At 35.9% G+C, this 13,405-nt stretch overlaps 1 protein-coding gene across 1 annotated transcript in view; it reads right to left on the bottom strand.

Annotated features, from left to right (window-relative positions):
• Positions 1-323: 323 nt before the first annotated feature.
• The window catches only part of ZNF326 (zinc finger protein 326), a 30,128-nt gene continuing 17,046 nt past the window's right edge, over positions 324-13,405 (bottom strand). Inside the window, exons 8-12 of the mRNA XM_087820578.1 lie at positions 11,450-11,597; positions 10,225-10,324; positions 7,987-8,117; positions 6,375-6,470; positions 324-1,450 (exon numbers count right to left, since the gene is read on the bottom strand). Of these exons, the coding sequence (XP_087676704.1) occupies positions 1,136-1,450; positions 6,375-6,470; positions 7,987-8,117; positions 10,225-10,324; positions 11,450-11,597 (790 nt within the window). The 3' untranslated portion in view covers positions 324-1,135. The remainder of the gene's footprint in view (positions 1,451-6,374; positions 6,471-7,986; positions 8,118-10,224; positions 10,325-11,449; positions 11,598-13,405) is intronic.

The raw sequence follows: 13,405 nt of genomic DNA, 5'->3' as shown, positions 1-13,405 counted from the left end.
CCTTAAAAATTACTTAATATACCTATATATTGATCCATTTGGTGCCTCAAATTTTTGAGAAGCTAATTTCACTGAAAGAGAGCCACTATGAAGAGGCAGAGTAAAGATTCAAAGAGACAGCACTGCTTTTCAGTGACATAAATTGGTCATTTGAAAACAGATCTACCAACATCACTTTTTCTTTTAGGGTATGTAAGAATATAAGGCTTATAAAGTGTAAAAGGAGAAAAGAAATATTCAAGATAGAAATAATTTTTTTTTAAGTGAGTTTTCTTCTTCAGCCAAAAACTGACATAATAAAATAACTAACACAACTATTAAAATGATTTGTATTCAAATGTATTTTCAAAAAGATTTCAAGATTTGACACAGGCACCAAGAAATAAAATGAATTAAAACAAGTATAAGCAGGTCAGTAATAGGTTGACCTGTATTTGAAACAGGTTAAAAAATATTTAATACATCTTAAAATATGATTGAGGTAAATTTTTTCTATAATTCAAGTCTTCTCAATCATCTTAAAATACTTGTAAGCTGAACTCATGCATTAAGGCAAATCCTGATTTTTTCATCTAGGTGCTCAACTGTTTCATGTAGAATTGCTAATCCAGGTAGATTTTGTAAAAAACATTTTATTGCTACAAAGGGAAACATGGTCACAAAAAGCCTTGAAGCGTATCTTAACGCAAATTACTATTCAATGCCCAATGCAGTAAAAAAATACACAGAGCACAAAATACTTGCCCAATTTATCTCTTCCAGGGTAAGTATTCAAAACATTAATGCACATTTGAATATATACTCCCAAGAGCAGCATTTAAGTTCAAATGATTAGAAGAGATATACTAACAATACATATCTGTTATCCTAACACCAATAAAGTAATAAAAATTAAGCTTACAAATTATACAAACAATTTATCGACTCTAAGTTTGATAGCTATAAAAACTAAACTAATACCTTCATTTTATTTAAACAAATGCCAAACATTTAGAAATTATATAAAACAAAATTTTAATGTGTGGAATGCATGCAACGTGGGTGTTAACTCTCATATTTTAAACTATTAAAATTCTTACCCTTTTCCACATTAGGACAGAAATTTAAAGCTTCTTTTAAATCTAATACCTTGTATTTAATTTTCTTCAGGTTGTTCAACAGGGAAGCTCCCATGCTCTTCGCCTGCCCCCACCCCCTCTACGTCCCCCACCCCCTCTGCGTCCCCCACCCCCTCTATTCCTTCGCCTTCTCCTCTCTCCTCCGCTTCCTCTGCTTCCTCTGCTTCCTCCACTCCCTCTGCTTCCTCCGCTTCCCCCACCTCCTCCCCCACCTCCTCCTCCTCCTCCTCCTCCTCCTCCTCAATAGGTTCGTCCATCTTCTCTTCCTCCTCTTCATCCCCTTCTAGCTGCTGATCTTGAGAATGATCTTGAATTTCAAAAGGATTCTCACCCTAAAAACATGAGAAAGAGCTTTTAAAATCAGCACATTCATTTTTGTATCAGTGAAATTTTTATATGCTATATCATCAAAATATTTTTAAAGCTTTTTGTTTTAACATATGACAAATCCACTAAATGTCTGTTGAGCACCTATTCATAGCAATGTGAGTTTATACATCACTGAAGTCATTCCTTTATACTCCATAAACTGGAAGGCTGAAAGGCCCTACTTTTTAAACTAAATTTCTAAAAGTGTATGTGTGTGTGTATGATGAAAGGCAAATACATAGGTTTTCATATAAACTAAGTAGATGAAGCAAAAGATTTATGTTCTATTTAATTATACTAGTCAATGCAGAACATCTTTAAAAACTCAAATGAAAATTATGTACCTTTTTCTTTAAAAAAGTAGACAAACCTTAAAATAATAATAATAATAAAAAGTAGACAAACCTTTAATTCACTAAACATTCAGAAATAATATTATTTTAATATTTTTATTTAAATACTTGAATTAAGTCTCAAAAATTCAACCATATCAGAAGGCTGTATTAATATAGTAGGGAATGAAGAGGCAATAAAAGTTATTAAGCAGGAAAGTGTAAGATTGGTGATATACTTCAAGATAAACCAGGTAGGAATGTGCAGGGTAAGGCAGAGCAGCAAGAGAAGAAATACTAGTGAGGAGGCTACTCTAATAGCCCAGGACAGGAAAGTGTAAAAGATGTGGTGACGCCATTAACAGAATAGGTAAAGTAGGATGGGCAAAGTGGGAGAAACAGGTATATGCTATATATAATTAGAATTTCAAGTGTCTAAATGACTAACAGGCAGCTATAAATTTGCAACTCAGACTAGAGCTCAAAGTAAGACATTTAGATTTGTGAACTGCTCACACAGTGAGTGGGGAAGCCAAGGTCTTAAATGGGACAATGCAGGGGTGGGGCTGGGGAAGAAAATAGAAGAAAAGCTCCAAGAATAAAACCCTATGAAAATGCCTATACGTGGGAGCGGACGTTAGAAAAGGCACACTCAATGTAGGAGGAAACCCAGCATAGAAAATATTATTTGTCAAAACAAAGTTTCAAGAATAAGTAATAGATCAAGAGTGTCAAGTCATGCAAACAAGTAACAGAAGAACAGAATGGAAAAAGGTCAGCAGAGTTAATAACTATTAAAGCTGTGTGAGGGTACTTGAGGGATTTATTGTACTATCCCCTTTATGTCATAAGTTTAAAATAATAAAGAATAAAACATTAAAATGTTTTATTTGAAAATTAGGTCACTGGTAATCTTAGAGCAGTTTCAAAAGGATGACAGACGTGAATGTTAAACAGCAAGAATTGCCCAAGAGGTAACTGTCAGAGTTTCCTGTGAAGTTCTCAAAGACAAAGCCCAGGCCCCACTCTGAGATTTTAATTTAGTCAAGTAGTACAGCTCTTGCTAAAAACACAAGTTCCCAATTCAATTTCAGAGCTCCTGAATCAAAATTTCCAGGGAAGAAGTATGGTAACCTGCATATTTAAGAAGCATTTCAGAGATAATTTATCAGAGATGTTTAGAAAACCTTAATTTTGAAGGTCTTAAAAAGGGCCTAGGCAGATTTTTTAGTTTGGCCTAACAGGAGACTCTAATTACATATCTCCAATTGAGAACTACAAGGTTACAGAGTGAATAATACAGGGGAAGTAAAGAGCACAACACAGGGTAAACTACCTTTTTGAGTATGACCAGAGACTAGGAAAAGTTAGGTCATTTTTAGTTTAGGGAACTCATAAGCATGTCTGTTTGGGGAAGACAGTAAAAGAAAGAGGGAAAAAGTCAGATGCAAATAAGAGAAAACTGATGAACCAAGAACACAAATGAAGGGCAAAAAAGGGTATTTTCCCTCACAGATAACAATAAAGGTGAGAGAAAGATACATAAATCTAATCTTACGCAGAAAGGAAAGAACTATAGAGTTCACAATCTCCCTAAGAGAAGGAAATAAGAATACAGGAAGTGAAGGGAGTCAGGAGGAAATGTGGGTATGTGGAGAGTGGAAAAAGTTGAAAACATTCACCGAGGGAAACCTATTACATCGATAGGTAGTAAGTAAAATTGTTGTGAACTGCAGTGAAAAATGTGGCAAATATAGTACTGACACAATCCCATGGTATTTTTAGCAAGACAGACATTTAATAAAGCTAACCATAGGTGGCAAGGGGCAGAACAGAGCAGTAAGGACTTTTAGAATGACAGCCCCGCCTTGTTGTAAGGGCTGACAATGAGTGTCCAGGCCAAGGAGTGAAGGACAAGATGACACAGTTGGCCCGTCCGGGCGTGGCTCAGCGGTTGAGCATTGACCTAGGATCCAGGAGATCACGGTTCAGTTCCTGGTCAGGGCACGTGCCGAGGTTGTGGGCTTGATCCCCAGTCGGGGGCCTGCAGGAGGCAGCCAATCAATGACGACTCTCTCATCATTGATGTTTCTATCTCTCTATCTCCCTCTCTCTTCCTCTCTCTGAAGTCAATAAAGATATGTTAAGAAAAAGAAAAAAAAAAAGACAGCAGGGTACAGAGGAGACAGAAATGCTGAGCAAAGGGAAATCATTGAGCAATGTGACATCAGTGCTTCTTGAATTTTAATGCAAATGAATCAACTGGCATCTGGTTAAAATGAAGATTCTTATTCAATAGCCCTGGACATGAACTAAAAATGAAACTACATTTCTAATGAGCCCCCAGGTAATGCCAATCCCTGGATCACATTCAGAGTAACCAGGTTCTTGAGGAATTCTCCACAGTTCGGGCACTTTCTCCAAAATAGGTCCATAAGCAAGACACTCCTACCAGTGATCTCTCTTTTTCCATAAAGTGATTCTAAAGTGTAGCCTGAAAACCCTGTGTGGAAATTCTAATTTGTATTATTCTATCTTTAAAAATTATTTTCATATGTCAATAGAAAGCATTAACTTCTCAGAAGCTTGTGATACAGAAGGCAAAAAATACAATGTTTCCTAACTTAGTTCCTATCTTTTTGATGCCTTATGTCCCCAAAATTGGATTTCAATTAGTGCTGCATTCGCTTTTTAAAAATGGTATCAAGAATGTAGTAAACAATGGCAAATATGGTTAACAAATCAGAAAATAAGCCCTTAAGGAACACAAAAAACTGAGATTTATTCAACTTGGAAGGCACTTGGTTGAAGGATAATTTAATGGTTATTAAGTATTGTAAACCCTGAGAAGACAACTACCAAGAAGGTTCCTAGTGGTTAAGTAGGTTCAAATTTTTTAAAAAAAAGAACAGAGCCTAGCAGCCATTTCTACACAGGGGCATCCCACACAAACTGCACTTTGGAGAGAAGCCTGCCCTGAACTCCCTTCCTCTGCCCTGAACTGCCTTCCTGCCGTCTGCACCAGCCCTTATGAAGATGAGTTCCTGGAATCTTATTTCAACCAATAGGGCTGAGGCTTCCCCTATCCAAAGGAAGCTGTACAGCTCTATTCTGACCAATCAGGACAGTGCCTTTTGGACCAACCAAACTGTGAGGATTTGGAGTCCTCACTTTCATGAGGACAGACAAATCAGGACCAGAGACAGGAAGTTCTGTCCATGTAAGACAGCTCCCCTCTGGCTCTGACAGCGCACTTTCCCTTTCCATCAAAGACTGAATACTGCATCCCCCTGTCTGAGCTGAAACACCGAAGATGTCTCACTGGAGCAGAGCACAGCAGATCAGTGCAGGCCAGAGCACACTGGCATAGAACAGAGCAGACTGTGAAGCACAAACAGGTGTGGAGCAGAGCTGTCTAGGTGGAGAGGGACTTGCCCCAGGGCTGCCTCACAGCCATGCTGTATCACAATTAAGCTGTTTTGCCCTGAATAAAGTTTCCTTGTTCACCACACACACCAAATTGGAGATTCCCATTGGCACTGAATTGGCACCACTACCATCAGTTGACATTCCATATCAGGCTTCTTCAAAGAGGACGTGGTTCATCACCCGTTAACAGCCAAAATAAATAAAACTTCTCTAATTTATAAAATAGTTACTAATATAAATAAGAGACTTCTGCAAATCTTCAACATAACTCTTCAGAGTAGGATAGTTTTTAAATAAGGCATTATTTTATAAAAAACTAAAATCTCATATTTCTATTACTTTTTGTACTCTAGATGTCCATAACATGTAAAGAAGGATTTTATGTGAAGAAAAGCTTCCTCAGTACTATAGGGCAAAAACTGTGAGAAGCAGTGGGCCAGGTTTACCTAACTGTTCACATTTGAGTTTCCTAACATTAGGGGCAAACTTCCCTCCTGGCCTCCTGATTCCATAAGGCAGCTTTTTCTGAAGCAACATAGTTGATCTCCTACTTCCCCTCCAACTTCATTCAAAGAAAAAGAATGACTTATCCAATCAATATACTTGCAAGAAGAAACTGGACATGTACAACTCAATCCCTTCTGGGTCCCTTCTTTAGGATCCTCCTAGCAATAGAAGGATACATTCTAGTCTGTTTTATGTCATGTGGTAAACTAGGGGAAAGCTGTTGCTATCCACCTGAACCAGCAACAGAGGTTGGGGAACAGAAGCCTATCTAATTTAGGAGTAAATATTAGAACTACACATCCAAAACATATCCTTCAAGTTAACCTTTTTCTAAAAATCGAGAATAAAACTGACATTCTGATCTTCTATCAGACTCCTCAGCATCTCTCACATGACCCAGAGCTAGAAAGTGGTTGAGGGAGAAACGGCTTATTACTCTCACCCACACAAATCCCAGCAATTACGAAAAACAGATGTTTTACTTATATACAAGATGTTAAGAAAAATTCTTCCTATTGTGGTACTATATTTAAACATCACAAAGAGTTACTATGTCACATTTAATTATTACAATACTACAGTAAATATAACATAAAGAGTTGATACCCTAACATCTTACCTTAACAAAACGTTCATATCGCGCCTTCACTATCGGATTATTTAAAATGCTTGTAGCAGTCAAGACACTCTCTCTTTTTATTTGTTCCTTAAAAGCCTATAAATAAAATAGAACACACTGAAGTATTTGAAAACCATGTCTTAAAAAATATTTCCATAATTAAAATAACATTGTATGTTCAAATCCTTAGATTTAAAGGATTTACTTTCTGGCAAATTAAGCCATAAAGCAACAATAGCTACTGTGACCACCATGTAAATCTTCTATGGATTAAAACAATGAAGATTCAATGAGCAGATCAACTTCAAAAACGCACATCCAGTCACCAGGTACCTTAAGTCTAGGTCTTCTAGACAGTTGCTTTCTCTCCTTTCTATTCTACCTCCACCTAACTCAGCACCATCTACTCCAACTATTATTTTCATGCTACCAAAAAGGAAAAAAATAGTTTTTCATACAGCTAGCGTAATTAGTCTACCTCTGAGCTGTAACTATCACAAAACTGTTTTATACGAGGAAGGAAAGGTACTGTGATAATATGCAATGTCTAGTTTCCAAACAAGTATCAAAGGAATTTCAAACTAGAAAGACAAGGATTTTAAAAATATTATATGTGCTCAAAATAGCTAAAAAAGTCTTTAGAAATCTGAGTTAAATGAGGTTTACTTTAATACAAAATATGAAGTTAAGATCCAAGTATGTTCTATTTAAAACCTGTCTGTAGCCCTGGCCGGTAGCTCAGTTGGTTAGAGCATCATTCCAATACGCCAAGGTTGTGGGTTTGATCTCCAGTCAGGGAGCATATAAGAATCAACCAATGAATATATAAATAAGTGGAACAGCAAATCGATGTATCTCTCTGCCTCTCTTTCTCCCTTCCTCTCTCTAAAATCAATTTTTTAAAAAAACACCTGTCTTTAATATTTAAATTTTTTAACTTGCTTTTCAAACAAATTTTGCACAATATAAAAATCTTTATTTGAAATAAATTTGACTAAATAAAAGCAACCAATATAAACAGAAATATGCTAAAATAGTGAATACTTCCAGAAATTTTTAGTAAATTCTACTTTAAAAATATAAGAGGTAGAAACTTATAACCCTACTTTTTAAATTTACTTTTCCCAACCACAGAAAAATGTTATAATCAAATCTTTCCTTTTTTTTTTTGTCCTAACACACACACACACACACACAATTTTGTTCCAACTTAAAAAAATAATAGAAAGAACAGTTCAACAACAGCTATGATTTCCTAAATGCTTACTATGTGCAAGGCACTATTTTAAGTGCCTTTTATATTTTAATTAACCTCATCTTTAAATAGTCCCATAAAAGTACAATGATTATCCATCCCCATTTTACAAATAAGGAAACTTAAAGTTAATTTACAGGTTATGTACTGAGCCACAATTCAAACCCAGAAAAGTCTTGCTCCAGTGCCCACAATCTTAACCACTGTGCACTTGCCTCTCTAGCTACCTTTACAGGTATTCACAGGTGAAATGAATAGGACTGTGCACCAGTAGGCAGATAAGAAACAATGGCCTGTAAAGATAATAAGGGACTGATGAATAATCTAAGGATTTCATCAGGATAGATGCAAACTTACCTGCCTCCCTTTGATGTGATCAGGAGACTTTAAGTGTTGTTGAACTGAGCTATGCAAAGCAGGGATATATACACTACAAGCACTGCAGTGAACAGTCTCTACTTTCATCATGTGGTCATCTGCAGTGACACCTACAAAGGAAATCCAAATAATAAGAAATGATTCATATATTTTTATTTCAAACAAATCAAGCTTACTATTTTGTTTCCATAATTATTTATACTCCTTCTTCCCAAAATAGGATTGGAGTATGTAGGTTTATGTTGAGTTTTTCTACTGTGTCTCATAAATATGCACATATAGATTAAGAATATATGTATAAAAGATTAAAATTATAAAGTATAACTACATTATATTTCCTAATCATGTTATATAATCATGGTCTGATGCCTACAAGTCATCCCGAAAAGGAAAAAGAAAAAAATGTGACTTTTGTAGTAAAATAAGAATTTCTGTGATTATTAATGTGGGTGGGTAGGAATAGGGGAAAAGATGTCAAAATTAGATTCATAAGGAACAACATATGTTGGATCTTGAAAATGGTAACAGAGGTTTATTACAAGTAAAAGTATAAATATATACAAAGGATAGGTGTAAGAGAAAATGGCTCTTTCTCGGAATTGCAAGTAATTCTGTGTGGCTGGGGCACAAAGTATAAAGAAATGACAAAAGATGAGAGACAGAGAAAAAGAAAAATGCCTAGACCATAGAGAGCACTTTGTGCCATGCCTAGGAATCTGAATTGTATCTTTAGAGAATGGGGGAGCCACTGAAAATTCTTAAAGTAATGATGTAATACAGTAGAATTAGAGGTTAGAAAGACTAGAAGAAAACTAGTTAGTGAAATACTGTAATTGTCAAAAGAACATATAAAGATTTGAACAAATGCATTATTTAAAGACCAGATAAACAGACTTGTTAGATATTTAAAAGATGGAACCTAAAGGACACAATGCTACAAATATAGTCAAGTAAAAGTAAGTACTTAGGATTAACTTCATAATTCTGACTTTAATAGTGAGGCCACTTTCCAACATAAATGAAGGAGGTATTTGTAGAGTTTTTGTTTTTCTTTTTTAAGATTTTTTTTAATTGATTTTTTTTGAGAGGAAGAGAGAAACGTGGATGTGAAAGCAAAACATCAACGTGCTGCCTCCTGCAGGCCCCCTACCAGGGATGGAGCCACAGCCCAGGCATGTGCCCTGACTGGGAATCGAACCCAGCAACCTTTTGGTGCACAGGATGCCGCCCAACCAATTGGGCCACAGCGGCCACGGCTGTTTTGTTCCCTTCATGGGCTGAAGGATGCGCAGAGAGGATAAGGTTTTGGGTATGTCGATTCTGTGGAAGTGCTGGAGAGAGATGTGAACAGGCACTTGGATATGTGAGGTTAGAGTTCAAAAGACATCTGTGCTATAAATGCACAAGTAATTAACAAAAGTGTTAATTTAAGCTCTGTAAGTAAATGAATTCATCAGGAAAAAAGAGAGAGAGAGATGATAATGGGACTAATGACAGAGTACTGGGAAATACCAAACTCTAAAAGTCTGGTACAGAAAGAAAGAGACACAAAGGGCAGTGAAATACCAGAGAAACCAAGGGAGGAAATAGATTCAGAGAATAAAGTTATCAGTGAAAAATGTTACAGAAATAAGGTAATGATTCAAAAGAATCTACTGAAGTTGGTATTGGTCTGTCAGAATAGTTTCAATACACAGTAGCAGAAAACTGTCTACTGTGGGTCGGGGACTGCTAAAGCAGCACGGCTGTTTAAAGGGAAAGGCGGGCTTTAGGTGGACTAATGTCTGTTTTTATTTTCCTTTGCTCCTTTGGGTTTTTTGTTTGTTTTTAAGATAAGAGCACAGGCTTCAGGGAGGGAATTAAAAATGAAGGGAAGACTGAAAAACAGAAGAGCAAAAGTCCTTAAGGAGGTGAGAACTACAAGGAAAAGTCCATAAGGAAATGAGAAGGGATAAGAAAGACAGAAGGCAGATGACAGAACTTCCACCCAGAGATAAAGTTGATGTTTCCTCTAAAACTGAAGTGAAAGCCATTGTAAGGGAAATGATAAACTTGTAAGCATGAGAACAGGAAGTCAAAGTTCACTTCTGATAACCCACCCAGGGCTACCACATGTAACTATGTACTGTGTCACTCTACTGGGCATTATTTACACTGAAATAGGTTATAGGTAAAATATACATGTAAATTTCTAAAACAATTTGTTTAAATACTTACCCTCCATAACATCTTTTTCAATTATTTTGACTGCTTCCGTTTGATTATTTGTCTGTTGTTTACGAATAGATGTTTTCTTGAATTTATTCACCATACATTCCTAGGAAACAAAACAGGAAGAATACAGAAAGTTACCAGTAAGCACTTAGCATATGCTCAACACCATGCTCAGCCCATGAAAATTAACAGTAAGTGTTATATAAGAACTAGTATCTGTTCTCAAGAAGCTTTAATTTAGTTGAAAAGACTATCAGAAAGTACCAGGAAACTACAAAAAGTTTCACTTTTCAAAATGTATTTTAGGCACATGGAGTAAGAGAAATCAAAGAGAGCTGGACTAGTCAAGAGGTCTTCTCTGGGCAGGTAAGTACATAAGTCCTAAATGACAGGAACTAGTTTAGAAACGAATTGCATAAAATTTTAATTAAGGGGCACAATTCTGCATGGATATAGAGTGGTGAACAGTCATTATATGTCTAACTTGCTAACAATTCCATCTCTTCTGCTCAAATTAACTGTATGCATAATTAGCAGTCCAGGTCTAGCACCTTCTTTAAGCATCCCTGACCCCAACTATCCTCCCATTACTCCAAACCCTTCTGCCTATACTATCACTCTTGGCCCTTCCACTTAACTGTGTCATCTGTGTATGTGTGAGTGTGTTATATTTCTAATTGTTGTCTGTTCATTGAAAGTAGTGCTGTTTCTTCAGTGCCTGCACAGCACATTTCATAAATATTCAGGAAAAATTGATGAACTGATGACCACACACTCATAATACAAAGGACATTAAACAGACACTTGGCTCTCTGAGTTCAGACTCCACTACTTACTGAGTCACTAAACTGTTCTGAGTATCTTTCATGATAAAAAGGAGCTGTTATGAGGCTCTAATAAAATATCAAAGTACACAGCACAACACCTTGTTCACAGACCCCTCAACAGGTGACAGCTGATGCTGCATCAATACACAGTTGTTAGAGGAATTCTTTTCCTGACACCTCTGCCAGAAATCACTGTGAGAAACATAAAATGTTCCCTCAACTAACAATCTAAATTCTATTACAGAAAAGGAATTCACATCTAATTCTGGGCTAATTTTAAAATAACTAAGTAAAGAGTAAATTAAAATTTTAGAAACATAAAATGGGAGATGGAGAACTATAAAAAAATAAGAAATTGAAATGTCAGATAAGGTGCTTTTCACTTCAAAACAGCTACTTACATGCAAAAACTCCATAACTACTTTATCAAATTTAGTTTGTTTCTGAATATGATCTAATGTTTCCTGGTGTGAAGAACTTTCCAGATGCAGTTCAATATCTTTTTCTTCAAACGTTCGAAATTTACAAAATGAACATGTGAATGCCATTCTATAAGGGAAAAAAAGTTTTTCTTTAAATATTACCTTACTTACAGAGTTCATATAACGATAACAATGAAACTAATTTTACTAGCATGATTTCCTTTCTTCCATTTTATGGTTGATGTAAATTTACCTTTAGTCAGAAAAAACTGTATTTCCTTAAGTACCTATTTGGACAACACTGCCATCATACTACTTTGCATTTCTGGCCCACCCTGGAGTTGCTGGTTATGAAAGATGGAATCAATGTATCTACTTCATCTAATCCTAAACTCTCCACTTCTAGCCTAGCAGGGTGAGAAAGCCAAAACAAACCTTGAGAAGTATCAATTTCCAAAGTTCCACTACTTGTTTTACACTGTTCCATCCTCCAGTTTCCAAACTACTAAAGTAGCATCAACACAGCCAGGTGGGAAATCAGACAACCATAATTCACTCCTTTGGAGCTCTCGGGTGACCAAGAGCCCTGCTTCCTAAAGACCACTTCAAGATGACTAACAGTCCTCGTCTGGACAAATGCATGCATTTTGAAGCTCGGGATATCCCAAAATGAATTTCTTCATTTTCTCCCATTTAATTGTTCCTATCTTACATACTCTTATTTCCTTTTCCTAGAATTATGACAACAGTTTCCTAACTGGTTTCTCTGTGTCCAGTCTCCAGTTTCCAATCAATTCCTTACACTACTATTCGATTTATATTCCTGGTTAAGAGTATGGGATCTGGAGCCAAGTGCTGGGTTTATACCTAGCCCCCTTGTGTGACCTTGCACAAGTTACTTAACTTCCTCCTCTGGGCCTTAGTTTTCTTAATGAGATGAGGATTTAAAAAAATTAATACATATAAAGCCCGTAGAACAGTTCCTGGCACAAAGTAATTATTCAATTAATTATTATTATTTCCTAACGGAGGCAACAGCACACTACTGCTCAAAAGGCTTCATTGGCTCCTTAAGGCTCAAAAAAAAAGTTAAAATGCTTTCAACTGGTATTTAGAAAAGCTCTTAACCTCTCCTATCTATTTGGCTTCACCCACTAATACATTTAACAGTACCTGGCACATAGTATGTCTCTATTAAATGTTTTAATTAGATTACGATTACACCTTTCACCCCACTACAGTCATTTCAATCTACATAGCTTTCCATCTCCTGAATACAAATGAAACATTCCTGTTTCTTTGTTTTACCTCAAATCATGACCTCTACCTGAGCTGCCTAACAGCTCCTATTGCCTATCATTCCTCAATCTGTTCAAACCCACTGATCCATTTCCTTGCACCCCCTGCAGAAGTCTTCTCCTATACAACGACTTTGTACTTTCTTCTGACGCTCTTCACCATATACTGTTTGTCTACACCTCTCAAAAAACCATCCCTTTCCCACCAGGTTCCCTACCTTTCCATCCTCTTTATCATATTAAAAGCACTCAAATCTACATATATATATATCATAAGAATAGTTATTTACTGTCACTGTTTTATCCTAACTCAAAATAAAACTGCTCTAATAAATTAAAATTATTTTAGACAATTTTAAAAGATTTTTATCCTAAAATGGCAATTTAATAGAACTGATACTCTTTTGGTTATGTCATCAGGTTTATATTTAGAATTATGGAATAAACGGCTAGATGAAAGCTCACTTCTTTTATTTTCTCCAAATCACAATACATATTATATTAACATGGATATACCATATCCAAATCTGTAATTTTTAATGGATAAAGTATTCATGGGGTAAATAAATGGAAAAATTAACCATATAATATAAAATCATCTTTGAACTCCTCACATTTGATACAAAGCATGCATTTC

The sequence above is a fragment of the Miniopterus natalensis genome, chromosome 9 (genome assembly GCF_054644295.1).
Source record: "Miniopterus natalensis isolate mMinNat1 chromosome 9, mMinNat1.hap1, whole genome shotgun sequence".
NCBI classification, from domain to species: Eukaryota; Metazoa; Chordata; class Mammalia; order Chiroptera; family Miniopteridae; genus Miniopterus; species Miniopterus natalensis.
Note: the sequence above shows the minus strand (reverse complement) of the source record. Positions and strands in the feature narration are given on the sequence as shown.